Raw genomic sequence first — 22,682 nt, 5'->3', positions numbered from 1 at the left:
GTTGAAAGAATAATCTCTTAAAGATTTGTTTTTTAACCAAGGCTCTTCACATTTTTTAAAGCCTTATTTTGTGTAATCTTTATTACTCTTACTAGCACTACAGATTTATTATTGTAAAAGTGCTGTATCAACATAGGAGTTTAGGTTTCTTTTCAAAATACTGTCTTCTTTTCCTTTAGATATATATTCAGGAGTGGGATTGCAGGATTTTATAGGAGCTTTGCTTTTAATTTTTTTGAGGAACTTCCCTACCGTTTTCCATAATGGTTGTACTAATTATATTCCCAACAACAATGTGTAAGAATTCCCAATTCTGTACATCTTTGCCAGAATTTGTTCCTCTTTTTGATATTTTTTTCTCCATTTTTTTCTCTTTTTGATAATAATTCTAACTGGAGGGAGCTGACATCTCACTGTGGTTTTGATTGCACTTTCCATGATGGATATCTATCTATTGGCCATCTGTATGTACTTTTGTGTAATACCTACTCAGGACTTTAGCTTGGTTTTTAATTGAATTGTGTCAATCAAAAACATTAAAATTTTAAAAATACAAATATATTGAACATGTTCTTTCAAATTACTCTTTCATCCCAATATCCACTAATATCAAGATAAGAAATGTTAACCATAAAAATCGTTGTGTCATATAAGTACAAAGTTATCTTTTCTTACAAATATTAAAATACATGTAACAGACACAGGGAAAAAATAAAAACTAACCAAAATAAAAACTAGAGAATGGAAGTCTAGAGAATAATAACACTATAAAGCTAACATTAGATTTTCTAGTTGTATTTAAAAACAGACCCTTAAAGGAAATGCATAGCTACAATACATTATTTTTAGCTACCCAAAAATATACTGTTTGATTAATTTCTCAGAGCAACATGTACATATTGAACATCACATACTAGGTAAAATTGAGATGGAAACATAATTTATTTTCAGAAATCTATTGATATCTTAGAAGATAATACTATCAAGTAACAATCTATAAGTTAAATAATGATAATCTACTAGTCCAGAAAACTTTTTCTGTAAATAATCAGGCAGTAAATATATTAGACTTTAGACTTTACTGGCCACAATATGATCTCTGTCGCATATTCTTTGGTTTTGTCTCTTCAACAATTCTAAAGATGTGAAAACTACCTGCAACCTGAAGGCTGAAGAAATCAAACAGGCCACAAGCAGGATCTGGCCTATAAATCACCGTCTGCTACCCATGACACTAACATGCACAACAATCTCAAATCCTATGTCAGTAGTACAGTGATCACTTTCCTTAAACATGGTACCTTGCATAATAACAGCTAACTGTTCTGCAGCTGACTTTCTCAAAGCAAGATCAACATCATCTGAGGTGAAGACTCCATATACCTTTTCAACAGTCTCCATCTACAAACCAAAAAAAGAAAATTACATTCCATGTGCTTCTAACACCACAATAAAATTTTATAGTTCAGGTATTAAGAAAAAAAGATCAAAAACTCAAATTACTTAGGTAACTGACATATTTACATGTAAATGTACAACAGTGATACACAAGGTCAGAGAGGAACTTAGTATCTAAAAAAAGAGCCATGATGCCAAATAATGTGAAGTTTTGCTAGGAAGTCATTCATAGCTCAGTAATCCATTAGCAACCTAAGACCATCACAGAAAACATTCACGTTTCCTAGTATCTCTACTAGTCATAACACCCTGAAAAGGGCCATCTAGATTTATGACTCGGGATATCTTTTTGCTCCTAGAAGCCACTAGCTAGGAATTCCCTGGTTCTCTCCTCGTCCTTCCTATTAAGAGACCCTGGAGCAAATAGATGCAGTGAAGTGACAGTCAGGGGCTGAGAGACACCTAAAAAGTTAGAATAGCATACTTCTGGGTGTGTCTGTGAGGGTGTTTGCAGAAAAGACTGGTATGTGAAACAGTACACTGAGCAGGAGAACCACCCTGAATGTGGACAGAACTGCCCAATAGGTGGGGAGCCCAGGCACAACAAAAGCAGAGGAAGAAGCTTACAAGTACATGGTCTTACAACTCTCTGTTTCACAGGTGCCATGAGTTGGGCAGCTCTACTGCTTTGTTTTTCTTCACCACAAGCCCATACAATGCAGCCAGCTGACCATGGACTAAAATCTCTGAAATTTGTGAGCCGAAATAACTCTTTCACCCTGTGTTTTTTCTTAGATATTCTGTCACAGAGGTGGAAAGGTGACTAACAGTTAGGGATTGTTGACCTCACTTTATGGCAGGACAAAGTATGAGATAGCAAAACCAGGAAAGGAATGAAGATGACATTCTTTCTTACTTTCACCCACTGCTATCTTCTAAACCTACTATGGACTCACAAAAGATCCAGAATTTCCCCATTCCATCCTTCCCCAAACTACAATGGCAAAGGAGCGACTATGAGTGGTTTAGTACTGAGAGATCTCCCAAACTGAACTTTGTATGTAGCAGGTGGAATACTTTCCAATCCTCTTTAGAGGGTTGTCATACAGCCCTAAACATTAGGTCAAAACACTGAATGTTTACCCATTTTAAAAAAAATGTCTTAGCCAGGCATGGTAGAACATGCCTGTAATGCCAGCACTGAAAGAGACTGAGGCAGGAAGATCATAAATTCAGGTCAGGGCAACTTATCAAGACCCTGTCTGAAAATATATTAAAAAAACGCTGGCATGTAGTTCAGTACAAAGGCCCTAGGTTCAATCTCCAGTACTACAAAAACAAAAACAAAAAACTCAAACCATTATATTACATGTGGCTCTACAGTATTATCATCAGTATTGGAAAGCTAATATAAATGTAAATAATTGCCAGATTGTGAACTTGAAATGAAATATGAAGCTATACAGCACAAAAATGAATCAAGAAAGAGTAAGAACAGCCTTCCTTATAGAATTCTAGATCATGCCAGTATGATGTAGGTATAGTCCTGGTTAAAAACAGGGAAATGGACACTAAATCTCTAAAGGTACAAAGGCAAATATTTAGAAAAAATATTTTTAAAAATTCTTAGAACTATTGTAAAATTTAAAAGAAACTGCCTTGTATAATGTATTACTTTTTTCTCCTTTTAATTAAGAGACTGAAACTTCTGTCACAAGAATTTTTCCCTTCTTGCTATTATAGGCAATTTCAACATAAAAAGAACTCTCAACAGTTTTTAAGTCAGGGCCATTTTAAAAATCACAAATTTTCTTTTTACTATTTCACCTTATCCTGTATTTAAGATACTATTCAAAATAATTTGTGTTATTTGTGGCATATAATAGGTACATTCAATAAATAAGTGGATCCAGATGAATCCAGAACATAATTTCACAATATAGAATACTAACCACTATACAATCACAGTGAACTACACAGGGACCTCAATATCAAATTTGACATGAGCTTGGCACTCACGTGGAATATACAACCAGAACAATGTCTCATAAAATACGATATATGAATGTATAAAGCAACCACATAGTTTAATAAACACAAAAGTTATAGTCACCTTAATAACCAGTTCTCTTCTGTCATCCAATTTGAGTTCAATAGGTTTTTTCACAATAAATAAATTAGTAACTCTGGAGAGAACTCTTGCATCTATTAAAGGGCGCTTTGCATCTGCCCCTTCTTCATTTGTAAGATGAAATGCTAAAAGCTTTAATGCTAGTGAACGGACCCTAAAAACACAAAATAAGCCAATATTTTGGAATATATAAATGTCTTTTAAAAAGGCTATAATTGTAAAGAAACACTGTATATCAACAAAGTATAATAGTTACCCATATTTATACTACCCTTACTAATATTTTCCTTTTTCTATAAAAAAATCTTTCAAATATAACTAAAATTCAGCTCTATAACACATAAATGTCAGAAACAAAGAATAATCAATAATTAAAAATGAGACAGATACTAAATGTCACACTCAACTTCAGTAAGTCAATCTGTGAATTTAAATACAGTGACTTCAAAGGTACCATTCTATATCAAGCATAAAAAGTATTACATGCCCATGACCAGAGTCCAAAGAATCAGCCAAACCTCTAGGGTACTGAAAATATCCTATACTAATAAGTGAAGTATAAAATCACTACAATGTATGAAAACGTTTTTATAAGATTCTTCTCAAATATGAAAATTCCCATAAAAATATTGAGATTAGGATTAAAATCAGTTAAATGAGGAGGTGAGAGGATTTTTAAGAAGAGTAAATACAGCACGCCACTAGACAATGACAGAAAAACAGAAAACCACCAAGTGTACAAAGGTCCCTTGTAGCAGGTATTAGGATAATACCTCTCCTCAACAAGAAAAAATCTAACCACTGTTTCCTAAAGAGAGTAAAAGAAGATTCATGTTACAGTTAACATAGAGAAAAGGAAATCAACATTTTTCTCCTTTTCTTTTAGTTAAAATAACACACTAAAAATTGTCAAGGAAAGGACCTTTTTAATTTCCTAACTAATGGCACAAACTGAGTGAGATTAAAGTACCCAAATAACTGCTTTATGAAGTAAATGGCCCAATAGACTTTCCTGGAAAACTTAATTTTCAGAATAGAGCTCTAGAAAAGACTCCTTCTAGGAAGCTAATAATTTCTAAAAATACTATACACACTATAATTTTAACAAACTATTTATTTCCATGACTCTCTGACATGACTACAGCACTACCTTAACAAACACACTGATCTGGCAAGGGATAACTAGACTGTCAAGTATATGAAGTGTTTCAGGAAAGTATCTAAAAGATCTTTTATCTGCTCAGTTTCACATATTTGGTTACCTTGATCTAATAATGAAGAATAAGCTCCCTTTAAATGTTTTAGTTATACTCTGTTTCTGATTGATATAATTACTATACTTTCCTAGAATGTTTCCATTAATCTTTTATATTCAAAAGATTATGTTGTACTCACGATGGTTTTTTCACAAGCAAAAGTCGCAGGATGAACTTTAACCGTGTAGTACATGGAAGAATCCCTTCTCCCGGCTCAGAATTCACTTCACTTAAAAGGAGAATGGAGTTACCCAAAGGATCTTCTGGGTCAGCATAACCCTAATAATTTTTTTAAAGAAAAATTATTGTTTAACTTTATTCGTGTTAACTTTTCAACAAGAAAATAATAATGGTATTAGTATGAAATACAACTCACAAATTTCTTTCAATTAATTTGAATAAAATAGTCACTTTTCAGAATAATGTAATTTAGATAAGGTTTCTAAATGAAACCACATTGATATGCACACCTATGTTTATATAGGCACAGTGTGTAATAGCTAAAACTTGGAAACAGCCCATTTGCCTATCAGTTGGAAACTGGATAAAGAAGATGTGGTTTTTCTATAAAATGGAATACTACTCAGCCATAAAGAATGAAAAATTAGATTCATTCATAGGAAAATGGATACATATTGAGGATATACTCCTAAATGAAATAAATAAGTCACACATGTATAAATACCGAATAGTTTCTCTGGTATGAAAAACTACAATAGTACATAAGAACCTAATGAGATAACTGACAATGTGAATAGGAAGAAAAGGGCTAAAGATGTAGGGAAAGTGGGAAGGGTAGGGGAAAAGTAATAAAGGAAAAGCAAAAAAATGAGAAAATGAAAAAATGGAAATGAAATGTTTGTAAATGGGGAGGGAAAGAGGGGGTGAAGGGAGGGCAGGGACAAGGGGAAAAATGAGAATCAAGACCTGTAATGTAAAGGTACAAGATCCCAATGATAAATGTAACTGTACTGTATACCTAGAATGTACCAATAAACTCAATTAAAAAAAAAATGAAACCCACATTGATTAAAAACTAGAATTTTATGTAAAAAATAATACTAGAAAACTTCAAAAAATTTACCGACCTTCTTGACATTTGCACATTTCTCTTTTTTATAAGATTCTAGTAGTAGCACCTCCCATGAACGAGGCATTTTGTAGATTCACAACCCTACAGTACAAAGATGGAATGCTTCAAACCCTATGTACAAAACACCAGGACCCACATGCTTCAAGGACCAAGGCTGGGGCTTTCCTGAAAAATGACTGCAACCATGCCTGGCATGTAAAGGTACAAGATCCCAGTAATGAATGTAACTGTACTGTCTACCTAGAATATACCAATAAATTCAATTAAAAAAAAAATAGTTTAAAAAGGAAAAAAAAAAAAATGACTGCACCCATGATAGTGTCTCCAATCTATGCCTTTCATCAAAGGGAAGTACAGACCTGAGCTTCCTACTAAAATACTTTGCTTCCGAGTGAATGTTAGTCAGGGTATCACTTGCATCATACATATGTACTATCAGCTTTCTCTAAAAGCCATTATATAAGTTGAGTTCTTTTTTTCACAGTCCACAATGTCTGAACCTCACTTCCGCAGATACATACAGCCTATATGGACAAATTAACTGTCCTTCTTTAACTTTCTGCCAGAAACAACAGGCATCTACTTCCTGTTCACTTATCCACAGTGCCATCGCGGCTTCTATTCATTTTTCTGACAACATGACAGTTTGGTTGTGGACTTTTAATCAATCACATTCAGTCAAAGATAAAGGGTTATGGTAAAAGGTGAATTGTAGAGTACCTGTAGTACTGGGATGACAGGACACAGAGACTCGATAAACTTGTTCCAGGTCAGTGCTGTCATCATCAATCGTCCCTGAAGCAGATACAACAGAATGGCCTTGGCAGCATCATTCACCTGCTCAACAAAATGAACAAAATAAACCATTAAAATGAGATATCTCACTAACTTATATCACATATCAGCAGCATTTCATAAAATCTGGAAATGTGCCATAATTAATGTCTCTTTCTTCAAATGTTCCTATTTCCAAAGCACCATCTTACATTCTCTTCTCAGCTAGTTTTTCTCTTAATAATTTCCATTTTTTGACCTTTATAAAATTTGAAATAATCTCCTTTCAATACCATATTTTAGTTCTCTATATCTTAGATGAAAACCATAAAATAAACTGTTTGACTTGAATTCTTTTAGATCAGTATATATTTCTTTTCATATAAATAACAATGAAACCAATATACCCATAAGACAAATTTCTTTTTAGTTTGTCATTGCATTATCCAGTTTTATTAGAATGTTACCTCAATTTAGCTAAGTACAGCAATCTTTTTCACTAGTTTTTAATATATCATACCTCATATCTGGGTTCTTGAATACCAAATGCAGAGATTTCATATAGAACTTTTGGGTGAAGTAGGAAGTGAATTCCATTACAAAGGGACGACACTGGTATGGTGACATTATGAACACCTAAACATTCCTGTAAAAAAAATACAAAAATATTTTTAAAAATTAGTGCTACTAATTTTTACAAAAAGATTCTGTTTCTGGGCCAGGATTTAGCTAAGTGACACTGCGCCTGCCTAGCAAGTGCAAGGTCCCGAGTTTGATTTCAGGTACAAAAAAACAAAAACAACAAACAACAAAAAAAAAGACTCAGTTTCTTCTGTTCATAATTCAATTCCAATTTTAGCTTTCCTTTAACTAAAACTTTCTTCATAGAAGGTGAAAAATATTCTCTCTCAGTATGTCTAAGATATATTACTTTTTGTCAATAAGCACAGTCCTGAAAATTAAAGCAAATGGCTGAAACAACAATTACCTCTTAAAATTGATACATATAAACCATATAAACAAAATAAAACTTATCCTAATTTTTTGAGGTTTGAGAAAGCAAATAAAATTTCAAATCAAAATACAAAATACTGGGTAGAAGAAGGAAAATATATGAAATAGAAGTAATGGGGTAATACCATCTCTTAGAATAATTATCACAAAATCTTTTTTCAATTTGTGAGAGAGAACGCTATTTTGTTAGAGGGTATTTAAGGTGAGAGGGGAAAAAAGCTACTAGAAATATTAATATAAATACAATACAGCAGGTGAAAATACAAGTTACATAATTTTTTTTCATTCTGCAAATTACTATTTCCTAACCATTGCCAAAAATTACCTAAAACAATTATATAATGTATATATTATGCTTTTACTTATATATTTATAATATATATTTATATTATATATTTTAATACATATTTATTCATATATGTATCTACTTATATTTTTTTTCTCCTTAACTATTAACTTCATGCCACAATCTTGTATTCCAAGCATTTGAAAGAGCTAAAACATCAGCCTTAAGGTTTAAAAATAGTTGTAATTTATTTCCTTAAGATACTTAACTCTCTCAGCCTCAGTTAGAAGGCCATCTATTCCCTAGCCTCTCTGGATCATCTCCATGCTGATGACTGAAAATTTTACACATAACCTTGGCGTCACACTCCAAAGGGAGTGTGGCTTACTACATAATATGGGCTCTGGAAGCAAACTATCTGGGTTCAAAGTCCAATTTTAGTTGAATGACCTTAGATAAACTCATAGAGTTGTTAAAAGAATTCAATGAGATAACATACTCATAAAAACCACTTTTATTGTTTGTTCAGTGGTAGCTGCTCTCTTTATTGTCTTCATCATTATTGGCATAACCATTATTACATTCTACAGTCTAATACTGTATTTGATTTTTATAAAAGGCATGTCAAATATAATTCAAAACAGAATTATTTGCAATCCACAATCCCATATTTAGAAACCCAACTATAATCTCCAAAACCCTGCCATTTATCCTTGTTGACTTTTTTTTTTAATCCCCAAAGTTTATTGGTACATTTTAGGTATACACTATGGTCATACTCATTATTGGGAATTTGTATCTGTACATATTTAGGTTCTTGTTTTTCCCCATTCCCTTCCCTTCCTTCTGCCCCTCCACGCCTCCCTATTTACAAAAGCTTTGCTTCCATTCTTATCTATTCTTTGTCTTCCACTCTCATTACCAGCAATTAGCTCTTGTCCATAATACAGCCCAAATTTACTTCCTTCTCTCCATCTCCATCATATCATATCTTCCCAGCATTACTACAGTGGAACAGGTCTTCTAGTTTCTACGGGAATTCTGACAAAATGGTAATATCTATCAATAACTTAATAATATCTAATTTTTTCCTAAAAAGAGAGAGAGAGCATCTTCTTAGAAAGATAATCAGATCAAGCTTTCTTTCTGCTTAAATTATTCATACATTCTCACTATACTTAGGATAAAAATCAAAAGCAATATAATAGTTGGCAAAGCATAAGCAGGCCACTTCTGCCTATCTGTGCAACTCAATCTGGTACTATTCTACTCTCCTAGTATGCCCCAACTATAAGACCTTTTTGTTCTTGAAACAAGCAAAGTCCATTCTCACCTAAAAACCAGGAAATTTCATTGCTGTTTTCCCTGCCCAGAAACTCTGTCTCCCCCTTCTCTATCCAGTCTACCCACATTCCCTAGCTGCTGCTCTCTATTCTTTATCCTTTTTCATTTCCTTCACATCGTGCACAACTAGCTTTTTAAATATATTTTTATTATAAATACTTATCCATCTTTCCTATTTGAAGGTAAGCTCTATGATCACAAGGACCCTTTCTGTACGTTTTACAATTCTGTCACTAAAGTCTTGTAAGTACCTCATATATCACTGCAGAATGAATTTATATGTACATAACATAAAGCTGTCATAGAATCATCCTTAAATAAGAACTATTTTACCTCTTTCCCATCCCTTACTCAATATGAGTCTTAAAAGGGAAAGCCAAGCTGCCTACTCAGAAGTACCCTACGCAGTAGTACCACGCTCTTACACTTAGGTTATACAGTGCTGCAGCAATGCCTGGGAGATTTTTCAAAAGACAATAGAATAATCTCATGTGAAAAATACTGTCATAAAAATGAAATATATATTCAAATGCTTAAATCTAAAATCAGATACTATATCCTTTCAATACAGGGGAGTAACTGTTACATAAGAAATATTGTTTGGAACTTTTAACAAAATGTTATTTTGGCTCCACAAGAATAAATATGTATTTATCTTACACAGTGTATTAAATAGACAAGCATCTTCTGTGAAGAGAATTTCTTGCAATATTTTACAAGGACATTGTTGCCCTTACCTTTTAAAACCAAATGAGTTGAGTCTGATTTTTTTTTAAAAATCCTTCAACTTAGATTTCGATTATTTTCAGAAAATGTATAATACTGGGTTATAAAAATTATTAGAATTCAGTATTTTAAAATCATTAATAGATTTAGTGCATTCTTTGAAAATAAATTTCAGATTGACCCATATATCTGTATTTCTGATATTTTTCCCATTATTCCCTTAATTAACATTCAAATAATTCCTATTTCAATTCATGTAGCAAAATGGTAATATCTATCAATAATTTTTTCCTATCTGAAAAATTTTCTATTTTTTAAGAATTATTTAAAATCTATTTCAAGTAGTCAGGCATGGTGATACATACCTGTAATCCTAGCTACTTGGGAGGCTGAGGCAGAGTAGTACAAGTTCAAGACTAGCCTGAGCAACTTACCAAGATCTTACCTCAAAATAAAAAATAAAAGCAGGGGTAGGGGTGTAGCTCAGTGCAAAGGCCCTACTCAATAGAAAAAAGAAAGAAAAAAAAGAAGGAAGGAGATATAATTCAAGTATCATTTTCAATTTCTGAGAGTAAGAACTATCCCAAATGTAAATATTTAGTTTCTTGGCATTCTCATCTCAATGACACTCACATATTCTGTGCCTTAGAAATACTTCAACTTAGTTTTCACTTCTTCTACATAGAATCTTCTTGCTCAGTAACTGGCACTATATCCTTCTCTAGCCAGTTCATAAATACTGTAACATTCTTCCCTCTAGTGTTCACACCCTTTGAGTTTACAGTTTATCAATTCAACTGTTCAGTACATTTTCACCAACACCTTTCCCTCCTTTCCAACTGTTATGAATATGTTTGCAAACAGCAAGCCAAAATTAACATACAAAGTAGCCACGTTTTACCACACAGTTTACTGACATGATCAATTAAGCTTTCAATGATGCTCCACTATTCTATTATATATATCATCAAATATCTATCCCTGTGTCATTCTCAAAATACACTAAATATCCCCCCACTTACTGCCTTTCAATGTGAAAGAAAATAAAGACTCAAAAGGAAGATTCTTTCATCTTTTGCTACACTTAAACCCACCTAACCTCAATTAGCCATCATAGTCTAATCCTACTACTTTCAAAAGTCCTAGCTTTTTTTTTTGGAGAAGCATATCAACATGTTCAAATAAAAATGTACCTCCATAACAAATGCTCCCAAGCTACATCACCTCTGTCAAATCCCAGAAGATAAGAGAGGAGCAAATGCTAGAGCCAGGCATGATGGTGCACACCTATAATCCCAGCACTGAGGAGGCTGAGACGGGGATTTTCATGAGTGTGATTCCAGTCTGGGCTCCATAGTGAGTTCAAAACCAGCCTGAACTATGCAGCAAGATTCTGTCTCAAAACAAAACAGAACAGAACAGAACTATCTATAGAGAATACAGTGGTACCTCAGTTCATGAACTTAATTATTTCATGATTCTGGTTGCAGAATTCACTCCACCATTCTGGCTGCAACCGAATTTCAAGTATAGTACATATAGCACTATGGAAAGAATTAAGTTTGTGAACTGAGATACCACTGTACAAGATTCTCACTGCCAGGTTACTAATGTAGCTACCATATATGAGGTCTACCATCTACGAGGACCTGAGTTCAATTCTCACCACTACAAAATAAACATATAAAAGGTTCCTATACCAAAGATGATCTGACAATTAAAAATAATAGCATCTGTAATAAGGGAAAAAAAACAAAATATGAGAAGATGAAAGAATGGAAATAATGTGTTTGTAAATGGGGAAGGTAGGAGGTGGTGAGGGGAGGGCAGGGAAAAGGGGAAAAAATGAGAACCAAGACCCGTCATGTAAAGGTACAAGAACCCAATGATGAATGTGACTGTACTGTATACCTAAAATGTACCGATAAACTCAACAAGGAAAAACATAAAAAAATAAAAAACAAAAAGTAATAATAATAGTACTCTGGGTCAGGGATTTGGTTCAGTGGTGCTGCTGCCTGCTTTGCAAGTACAAGGACCCAAGTTTGATCCCCAGTACCAAAAATAATAATAGTAATAATAATAATAATAATAATATCTGCTAAAATCCTCAGCATAAAGAATTTCAGTAGCCATAATAACAGAATTCTAATAGAAAATCTAAATATTATAAAATGAGTATATTTACAATAACAAAAATAAAAGACTATGAAAAATGAGTAAGTCAAAAAAAGTTAATATATACAATAACTGATATTCAATATCAATTGAATAATGGATATTCAAAATTTGATAAGAATGAGAAATTAGAGTCATTCATAGGAAAATGGTTACATTTTGAGGATATACTCTTAAGTGAAATAAATAAGTCACATCTGTAAATACTGAATAGTTTCTCTGGTGTGAAAAACTATAATAGTATATAAGATCCTAATGAGATAACTGACAATGTGAATAGGAAGAAAAGGGCTAAAGGTGTAGGGAAAGTGGGAAGGGTAAGGGAAAGGGAATAAGGGAAAAGAAAAAAATATGAGAAAATGAAAAAATGGAAACAAAGTGTTTGTAAATGGGGAAGGGAGGAGGCGTGAAGGGAGGACAGGGACAAGGGGAAAAAATGAGAACCAAGACCTGTCATGTAAAGGTACAACATCTCAATAATGAATGTAACTGTACTGTATTCCTAGAATGTACCAATAAACTCAATAAAAAGAAAAAAAATTTTGATGAATAAGTTAAAAAGTAACCATGATGAAATACAACTTCACACTTTCTAGGATGGCTACTATCAAAAGCAAAAACAAACAAAATCAAAAAATAAAAATTAATAAGTGTTGATGAAGATGCAGAAAAACTAGAACCCTTATGCACTGCAGGCAGGACATAAGATGATGTAGCCACTTTGGTTCTCAAAAAATTAAATACGGCTGGGTGTGGTGGCACACATCTGTAATCCCAGCACTCAGGAGGCTGAGCCAGGAGGATCGCTATGATTTTGAGACCAGCCTGGGCTTCACAGTGAGTTCGAGGTCAGTCTCAACTACATAGTGAGACCCTGTCTTAAAAAACCAAACCAAACAAACAAACAAAAAATTAAATACAAAATTACCATGAGATCTAGTAATTTCACTTCTGGCTATAAGTAGTAAAAGAATTAATACTCAAAGAATTAAAAGGTCTGAATAAAATATTAGTACACCCATGCTCATAGCAGCACTGTTCACAATAGATGGAAACAACTCAAATGTTCATCAGAGGACAAATGACAAAATTTGTTATACAAATACAATGGAATATTAATAATATTTTAAAATGAATAGAATTCTGATAAATACTAAAACATGGAAGACAATGTACTTGAGGATAATACACTAAGTAATACTACTCAAAAGCTGGGGATATAATTCTAATCCAGCTAAACTATTTCTCAAAAGTAAGAGAAATCAAGATAGTCATATTCCCCTCAGCCCATCACTAAAAATACTGAAAAATGCACTTCAGTAAGAAGGAAACAGAAGTATTTATTAATAAATAAATGGAAGTAAATTTGACTTTAACAATTAAAATGATCAAATTAGGTAGATCTCAAATACTACTATTCAATGAAGGGAACACTGACCAAAACATATGTACAGTATGAAATTTTTTTTAAACAACAATCATTATCATGTATTTCTTATAGATATACATATATAGTAAAAATGTTAAAAAATATAGATGAAAAGATATACATCAACTTTGTCAGTAGTTAGGCTGTGCTAAGGGAAAAAGGAGGAAGAGAAAGGAAAGAAGATTCCTCTGCAACTGTATTTTATTCACATGTATATAAAATAGATCAGAAATAAAAATGGCAAAATACACAAATTTTTTATAAAAGAATCAAATGCAATAAAGCAATTCACTTGTTAGACTTATTAAGTTAAGGGAATTTAATAGTACAAATTTCCTGGAATTGACAAATAAGTGCCATCTGCTTTTATGGAATATGGTTCTTAAAGCTCATGTAAAAGGTTAAGTAATTTAATTTTGATGGTACAACAAGGAAATCCACTGTTAGTTCTCAAAAAATACAAACAGAACAAAAACCTTACCTTAACAATTTCCAGACAGCAGTGGTAAGTTTCAATTTTCACTTGTGGCAGTGGGTGAGACAACATATGCAGAAGGACTTTCTGACTTTCTCCTTGTAGTAATGGACTGGCCTGGGCAGATTTCCAGCTGGTAGAAAAGTAAAACATCCAAGATATCTAAGATAAGGTACTAAGCAAAAGATTATAAAGCATATCAGAAAAGATGCCTTCCTATGTTAATTCCTCCAACTTGGTTCTTACTCAACTAAATAATTTGACCTGGGCTTAAATGAACATTTACTTGCTTAGGGGCAGAAAAATGTTTCTCCTTAAAGAGTACCAAGAAACAAAATCAAACAACAAAAACCCAACATGTACAACATCTAAATACATTTTTTTAAAAAAGGTACAATGAATAAAACTTAAAATATGAAATCAAAAATTTAAGGTATTATTTAAACATTTAAAGTTAGTTGTGTTTGAATAGTTGGTTTGTATAGACACCAAGATTGAGTGTATAAAAATCCAAGGAATATTCATTTTCATTATAGGCATACCTTTTTAAAGTTTACTCTTGATTGAAATGGTTAACAGTATTAATGCATCTATCTATATACAATTTAAAGGTCACATAAAAAATAATCTAAACTAAAAAATAATAAAGATCTAAGGTTAATTTCACTTATATTATTCCTAAATTTAAATACATGTGTATACACACTCACATACACAGGGTCCTATAATATTATAATGAAAGAAAATATTACATCTTTGAACAAATACAGACGATTTCCTTTATTAGGGGAAAATGTTGATGATAAGAAAAGCTATGCAAGGCTTGGTCTGCAAGCTCCACTAATTCTAAAAGATTCTTCTCTCCCTGAAAAAGAGAAAGAATAGAATAATAAATGTCAAGTTCATATACAATAAGATTTTCCATTAAACTAAGGGGAAGGGGTCACACAAAAGCAGGGAGGAGAGTGAAAGAGGAAACAAAAAGAATTAAGATATGTTATATACACATACCCACTCCCACGATAAATATAACCATAATATTCTACAAACATGTACTAAGAAAATAAACTGAGGTACGTCAAGAAATTAGATTGTTTGGAGAGCCTGAGATTCTCACATTTGCTTAAGTTTACTCTCTCAACAAGTAACATGAAATTGTTTGGCTAGGAGAAACACTGTGCGGGAAACGCCTAGATAAATGACATATGTGATGTGTATTATTCTACTCTGGGTCAGCTTCAAGTTAAATGGGGTTACCTAGTTCTTTGCTTGTTTGTGGTTCTATGTCCCTTACTGAAGGCAAAGCTAGTGTATTTTATTATACACCTCCCTCTTTTAATATGTGCCAGATTCTAGGAACACAGGGGACATCCAATATGACCACAGAATAATGCAACAGAAATAATTTCAGTTAGGGATATAATTTACAGTTCTATCAGAGAAGAAATAAGTCAGTGGCATCAGGATATGTGAATAGAAAACACAAGACACTGTAGTGGGTATATGAAGGAAATTTCTAAATAGGCCAATTCAGATAAGACTCCACAGTAATATCAAAAAAATGAGAATTTTGTCCTTAATTCTTATTATCTTCGGGATCTATTGTGGTATTCTCAGACAGTAAACCACTATTGTAGTCAATGTAATCCCTAAAACTCAGTAAACCCTGTCAATGACACATACTAAATAATCTCTAATAGTATTTTTTGAAAGGAAAAACTATCAATACATAATTATTGCTGTAACACGGTATAGTTACACATTTGATAAACAATATATTTCAGGCTGGGGATTTAGCTCAGTGGTTCTGCCACCTGCCTCGCACGTGCAAGGTCCTGAGTTCATTCCCAGTACAAACAAAACAAACAACAACAGCAACAACAAATATATATATATATAATATATATATCACAGCTGCATTTAATTGCTAAAAAATGCTGTTTGTATAAATATGTAGCAAATGTCTATAGGATATTAAAACAAAAATATCCCTCCAAGTGTGGGCCTCACAATCCTGGTAACATCAATTATCATTCAGTTCACATACTGTAAATCACATCAAATAGATAGATATTCACTATTAAGTGTTATGACATTTTAATATCTCCTTTTTTTAACCACTGATATTATAAACATGTGACATTCATTAATCTAATGTCTGTTTTACTTTTATATAAATCATAGCTTCACACAAATCTAATAACAGACCTACTCAATAATAACATATCCTTCCTCTAGCAATTCAAATGTATATAAATTTGAAAAGAATTTTACCAAAAGGACCCTTAAAAGGGTTATTAACAAAACATTTTACCTCTTTCCCAACATCAGACAGGAAGTTACAGGCACATTCAATTGAATAAACAGTCTCTGCAGTTCGTTTATAAATATTGTAGTTTTCAGAATTCAGCTGTTCCAAATAGGCCACAACAGCTTCGTGAATATTTGGATATTCCAAAGAAACAGGCATGTCCAAAGAAAGAAGAAATAATGCTGCTGACATAGGCTCTGGTAAAAACTCACTTGCCTTGACAAATTTAAAAAAAAAAAAAGTTAAAAATTTGTTTTATGGTACCACTCACAATAGCATCAACAAAAATTAAATACTTAGAGAATAACCTAACCAAAAAAATGAAAGACTGCTACAATGAAAACTCCAAAACTATAGTAGTTTGAAAAAGGGTGAAGACATCACAAAATGGAGTTATCCCCTGTTCCTGGACAGGCAGAACCAATACTGTCAAAGTGGCTATACTTTCAAAACTGATATAGAGACTTAATGCAATCCCAATCAAAATACCAACAACATTTCTCACAGAACTAGAGAAAACAATCTTAAAATTCACGTGGAACCAGAAGAGACCCAGGAGAGCAAAAATAATCCTGAGCAATTAAAGCAAAGCAGGAGGCATCACAATCTGTACTCCAAGTTATACTATAAAGCTGCATTATTTAATTAAAAAAAAAAACAGCAAAATACTAACACAAAAACAGACATGTGGACCAATGGAACAGAATAGAAAACACAGGAACATCCCCAGGCACATTCAGCCATTTGATCTTTGACAGAGGGGCCTAAACAGAAAGAGAGAAATGATAGCCTCTTTAACAAATGATGCTGGGAAAACTGGTATATAAATGCAGGAGACTGAATCTAGACACATATCCCTCACTGTTTATTAAACCAAAATCAAAATGGATCAAAGATAAAAATATTAAAACAGAGACATTTAATCTGCTTGAGGATAAAATAGGTAAAAATTTGAAGTCATAGGCATAGACAAGGACTTTTCTGAACACAATCCTGACAAGAAATAACATCGAGTCAACAAATGGTATTATATCAAATTAAAATACTTTGTACCAGAAACAACCAACAGAGTGAAGACAAACTCTACAGAATGGGGAAAAGCTTTCACCACCTTCTCCTCAAAGGACTAATGTCTAGAATACATGAAAAAACTCAAAAGATTCAAGGATCGGGGGACTTAGCTCAGTAGTGCCACCATCTACGTCTTAAGCACAAGGTCCTGAGTTTGATCCCCCATACCAAAAAAAAAAAAAAAAAATTGAGATGCCCCAAATAAAAGACCCAACAAATAAAATGGGCAACTAAAATGAATAGACACTTCTCAGAAGTATAAATGGTCAACAAATACATTAAAAAATGTGAAACATCTCTGGCCATTAGAGAAAAGCAAATTAAAACAACATTGCGATTCCATCTTATTTCTGAAAGAATGGCTTTCATCAAAAAATCAAGTAATAAATGATGGGAGGCTGGGGGAAAAAGAGGAACTCATACTGCTGGCTGAAATGTAATCTAGTACAACCACTCGGCAATCAGTATGGAGATTCTTCAAACAACTAACACAATAAATTCTTCCATTTAACCAATCTGGTCCCCTTCTTAGGTATCTTCCTGAAACAATTAAAGACATTTTACAGTGACACATGTATACCCATGTTAATAGGAGCACAACTCATATAACAAACAGCTAAATCTTAAAAGTAGACTACGTATGTCAGCTGATGAATTGATAAAAAAATGTGATATTTATACTCAGTGGAGTACTACTGTGGCATAAAGAAGTATAAGTGAGTCACTTGTAGGAAAACTGATGCACCTTAAGATACTGTTAAGTAAAACAAATTAAGTGAAATGTAGTTATGTTAAGTGAAAAATAAATCAGACATATAAGCTTAAATATTACATGATTTCTCTTATATGAGAAACACAAAATATAAATAAATTAAATAGCAAAACAAAAGATAATACAAAAGTGGGAGATAAATTTTTTGCAAAAGAGAAAGGGACCAAAAGATGAAGGCCGGGAAGAAAGGGGAAGGATTAAAAAAAGAAATATGGCCTGGCATGGTGGCACACACCTGTAATCCCAGCACTCGGAAGGCTGAGGCAGGAGGATCTCTGTGAGTTCAAGACCAGCCTGAGCTACACAGTGAGTTCCAGGTCAGTCTCACTACATAAGTGAGACCCTGTCTCAAAAAACAAAAACAAAAAACAAACAAAAAAAAGAAAGAAATATGTTGTTTTATACATGCACCAACTCCTCACAATGAATGCAATCATTATGTACTATAAACATGCACTACTAAAAGTAACAATTAAAAGATGAAGAAAAATTTTGCTCTAAAAAAAACATTTTAAGAAAAATATGGGTACATTATGATATTAATCTGGTCTATTTTCCTTTTTAAAAAAATCTATGTTTTTTACAAAGAACAATCTATTTCTCAACATGTCATCTACCTGTATACCTTTATTCCATGCAATTACTTCGCCCAAATCTCTCAAATCCAAATATCAACTCTTGGACACTTTTTCTCCTTCCCCAAATCAATCCCTAGAACTGAGCTCTGCACCATGTTTACACTTCTGTTAGAGAAGTATGGCACAGATCCTTTTTCTGAGCATTTTGTGCATATGTGTGCAAATCTACAAAAAGCTCCAATATACTCCTGAAGAAAACACTACTTCCCCCTCCAATAAAAACACATTAAATTGAGTAGCACTAAATTAAGCATAAGTACAGATTGATTTAAACAGGAATTGATTTTTGCTTTTGTATTGTAGAGGGCAAAAAGGAAATTTAACATAATATTTTTCCTCCTGGTACTAGGGATCAAACTCAGGACCTTGCACCTGCCAGGCAGGCGCACTCCACTGAGCTAAATCCCCAGCCCTAACACAATATTTTAAATAATTCTAGAATCATCACAGAAGACATGCTATTATATCCTATTATATACATTTTATGACTTAAATCAATAGATTTAAAGTTAAAAGAATTAATTTTAATGGCTTTTATGGTAAGATTCAATGCACTAAAAAACGAAATGGATTAAAAATTGAAAGTTTAGAGAAAATTATTCGTCAGGAGCATAGCTGAAATGCCATCTTTTCTACAAGGGTTTGGTCATGACTTATTTTAAAGATGACCAGTCTTAAAGATAATCATTAACTGCCTAAAAGTCTAATATTAAGAGCATAATCAGCTAAATGATAATGTTCTCAAATGAAATAAAGTTGCTACACGAAGATCATAAACTATAGAAATAAATTCTTAGATTACACACACGGAAAAAAAAAAAAAAAAGACTAGTAAGACAGCAGCTATTACCATCTGGCTGCAGTGACGACTACATGCTGTCCTCGGCCTTGCCCCAGGTGTGGCAGCCCTGTCTCAAGGACCACAGTGTTTCTATGTTCAAGAATTGGCCTTTCCTGGATGGTCAAGGCCAGTAACACGCATTAATACACTGGGAACAAGTCTCATTTGACCCAGTGTATCTTCTGCTTCAAGGAGTTGGAAGCCTAGGAGCAAGATGACAATCCCTAGAGCATGATTACAAACCTTTTAGAGACGAGTGTCCAAACTGAAACCCAAAACTCATGTATTGCAAAGTGCCAACACTACAACTCAACCTGAAAACTGAGGTTTTAACTTAGAAAAAAACCACTCATATATTAATATCTTTTGTCTTAAAAGAAAAACAAATGACACGTGTGTCCTAGGTTCACCACCACTGCCATAGATGCACAAAAAGCATTCACCTGCCTGTGCACTCATTTCTGTCAAAACCCAGACTGAAGAACTAACTCTTGGCAAGTTTTTGAAACTGGACAAAGAGTGAGCCAAGAACAAAACTGAAAGGAAAACAGAAAACAGATTTTGAAGATGCAAAGAAACTCTGCTGCACCATCAACCTGCCTTAGAGTGAGCCCCTAGGAGTACTGTGGTCACACATTAACTCCATCTCCGAGGCATGATCCCCAGTGTTTCCAACCATTCAGTCCTTTAGGAAAGGAGATAACCAACATTTTGAAATTGGGTATTTAAAGTAATTTTCATCTTTTCTTGAAAGTAGCACCATTGTCTCCTCTGCCTAAGTGGCTGATAATGCTGATCATAATGGCTCCATCTTTTTCATTGAGCTTTTCATTTAAGCATAAACTATTCCTCCGTTGAGTCTTTGATTTAGCAAGCGAAGAGTGGGTGAGGAGAAGGGTAGTATCCCTGCAACTGGACTTGATTAGGGGGAAGGAGGCTAAATTCTCATGCAAGGAGTTTCTGGTTTTGACGTTTTTAACACCCTGCAAACATGCGGCTGTGCACTGGGCTTGCTAATAATTCACCTTTTCTGATGTGTGCTCCTGACAGGGGGCAACAGAATAAATTAATTTTAAAAATAAAAAATAAAAGATAGCAGATACTAGAAAGTCAAGAGAAATTTCATTACGTTGTGAAGAATTCTTCCAGTGATGAAAAGAGCAAGACAGAAACTAAATTATCTATTCACCTTGTACTTACTCAGTTAACAAATATTAATTAAGACCCTACTGTGTTCTTCTGCATTCCAGGCATACTTTCTGATCCTGGAAACACACCAGGAAGCCAAACCTCTGTCCTCCTAAAGCTGAAATTCCTCTGGAAAAGGTAGAGCAAACTGATACACAAATGTCAAGTATGGGCAAAAGTGCTAAGAAAATTTTTTTAAATGGCATGGGAAAAAAGGAGATGAATAGGGGACTTGGAGGAATGGAAGTACAGGAAGTACTACTACTTTAGGCCAGGGATTTAGCTCAGTGGTTCCACTGCCTGCCTTGCAAACACAAAGACCGGAGTTCGATCCCCAGTACAAAAAAAAAACCCAAAACCTTTCCTGTCAACTACTACTTTAAAGCAGTAGGTAAAGGCTGCTAAGGAGGTAACTTTTAAATAGAGATGTGGAAGTCAGGAGCCGTGTAGGGGAAAAGCAGTAATAGGAAAGGGAATAACAAGTACAAAGGCTCAGAGAGCAAGGAAGAAAGTCAGTATAGCTAGTGCTGAGAGATGAGGACAGAGGCGAGTGGTGAGTCAGATCAGGTAAGACTCTGGATCATCATAAGGACTTGTGCACCAGAAAGTTTTAAGTATCAATACCAGTCTTTAGAGACCAAATGATAAATTGTAAAAATTGAAGCTGAGGGACCAATGAGTTGTTTACCTCACTAATCCAGGCAAATCAGGATAATAAAGTAAGCTTAAGGTGTTCGGATGCTAGATATTAAAGGGAGAAATGGCAATTTTTGCTCAGGGATTGGATGTAGGTATAAATAAAAGACAAGAATCTAGGCTGATCAAAGGTTTCTGCTGAATGAAACTGGATGAAGTTGGCACTTACTGAAATAGTGAAGAATATAGGGAGAATGGACTTGTAAGAGGAAACAAAAATTTAGGTTTGAGACATGAAAATGTAGACATCTACTGTTATCAAATAAAGATGTCAAAAGCGACTGGCTATAAGTCTGGAGTTCAACTGATATGTCTGATATGGAAATATGAATTTTGGAAGCATGAACAAATAGACAGCATTTAAAGATCACAAATGGGACAGTGTTTCATGAGGACTACAGTTAGTTCTGGGTTCTAATTTTTAAGAGTTAGGAAGTCAAAGAGGAATAAACAAAGGAGACTTAATGAGTTAGATATTATACTAAAATACTGTAGTATACCCCACTGGACCTAACTCCAAATGCATTGTGTTTTAAAAGCATTTTCTTGCTATAGTTAAGAATAAGAAAAATATGTAGAGTATCATATCATCAGCAAATAATAACAATTTAACTTCTTCTTTTCCTATCTTTATTGCTTTAATTTCTTTCTCTTGTCTAATTGCTGTGGCTAATGTTTCCAGAACTATATTGAAGAGGAGTGATAGCTGCACAGTTTGTAACAGCTAAAACTTGGATACAGCCCATTTATTTGCCCATCAGTTGGAAACTGGATAAAGATGTGGTTTTTCTATAAAATGGAATATTACTCAAATTTAACTTTCTTTTCCTATCTTTATTGCTTTAATTTCTTTCTCTTGTCTAATTGCTGTGGCTAATGTTTCCAGAACTATATTGAAGAGGAGTGATAGCTGCACAGTTTGTAACAGCTAAAACTTGGATACAGCCCATTTTTTTGTGAAAAAAAAAAGAATAAGAAAAATAGCTGCTGTGAGGATTAAACAAGCACTAAGCAGAGCACAGGGTATGTAGCACTCAATAAATACTTCTCTTCTTTCCTCT

General features: G+C 33.5%; 1 protein-coding gene across 5 annotated transcripts in view; it reads right to left on the bottom strand.

The window, feature by feature from the left end:
* The window catches only part of Rttn (rotatin), a 168,747-nt gene that overhangs the window by 110,609 nt on the left and 35,456 nt on the right, over window positions 1-22,682 (bottom strand). For 4 of the 5 annotated variants that reach the window (XM_010607718.3, XM_019205464.2, XM_019205453.2 and 1 more), the window contains 8 exons: window positions 16,419-16,631; window positions 14,857-14,969; window positions 14,111-14,237; window positions 7,173-7,298; window positions 6,599-6,715; window positions 4,925-5,064; window positions 3,512-3,683; window positions 1,302-1,401 (listed from right to left, as the gene is read on the bottom strand). In XM_010607718.3, the coding sequence (XP_010606020.1) occupies window positions 1,302-1,401; window positions 3,512-3,683; window positions 4,925-5,064; window positions 6,599-6,715; window positions 7,173-7,298; window positions 14,111-14,237; window positions 14,857-14,969; window positions 16,419-16,631 (1,108 nt within the window). Of the gene's footprint in view, window positions 1-1,301; window positions 1,402-3,511; window positions 3,684-4,924; window positions 5,065-5,873; window positions 5,960-6,598; window positions 6,716-7,172; window positions 7,299-14,110; window positions 14,238-14,856; window positions 14,970-16,418; window positions 16,632-22,682 lie in introns of those variants that run through there. The other variant, XM_019205470.2, reaches the window with a different exon arrangement.

The sequence above is a fragment of the Fukomys damarensis genome, unplaced genomic scaffold, assembly GCF_012274545.1.
Source record: "Fukomys damarensis isolate Sample0158 unplaced genomic scaffold, DMR_v1.0_HiC HiC_scaffold_30, whole genome shotgun sequence".
Taxonomy (NCBI): domain Eukaryota; kingdom Metazoa; phylum Chordata; class Mammalia; order Rodentia; family Bathyergidae; genus Fukomys; species Fukomys damarensis.
The sequence above is the reverse complement of the archived record's forward strand: the minus strand, read 5'-3'. Positions and strand labels throughout refer to the sequence as shown.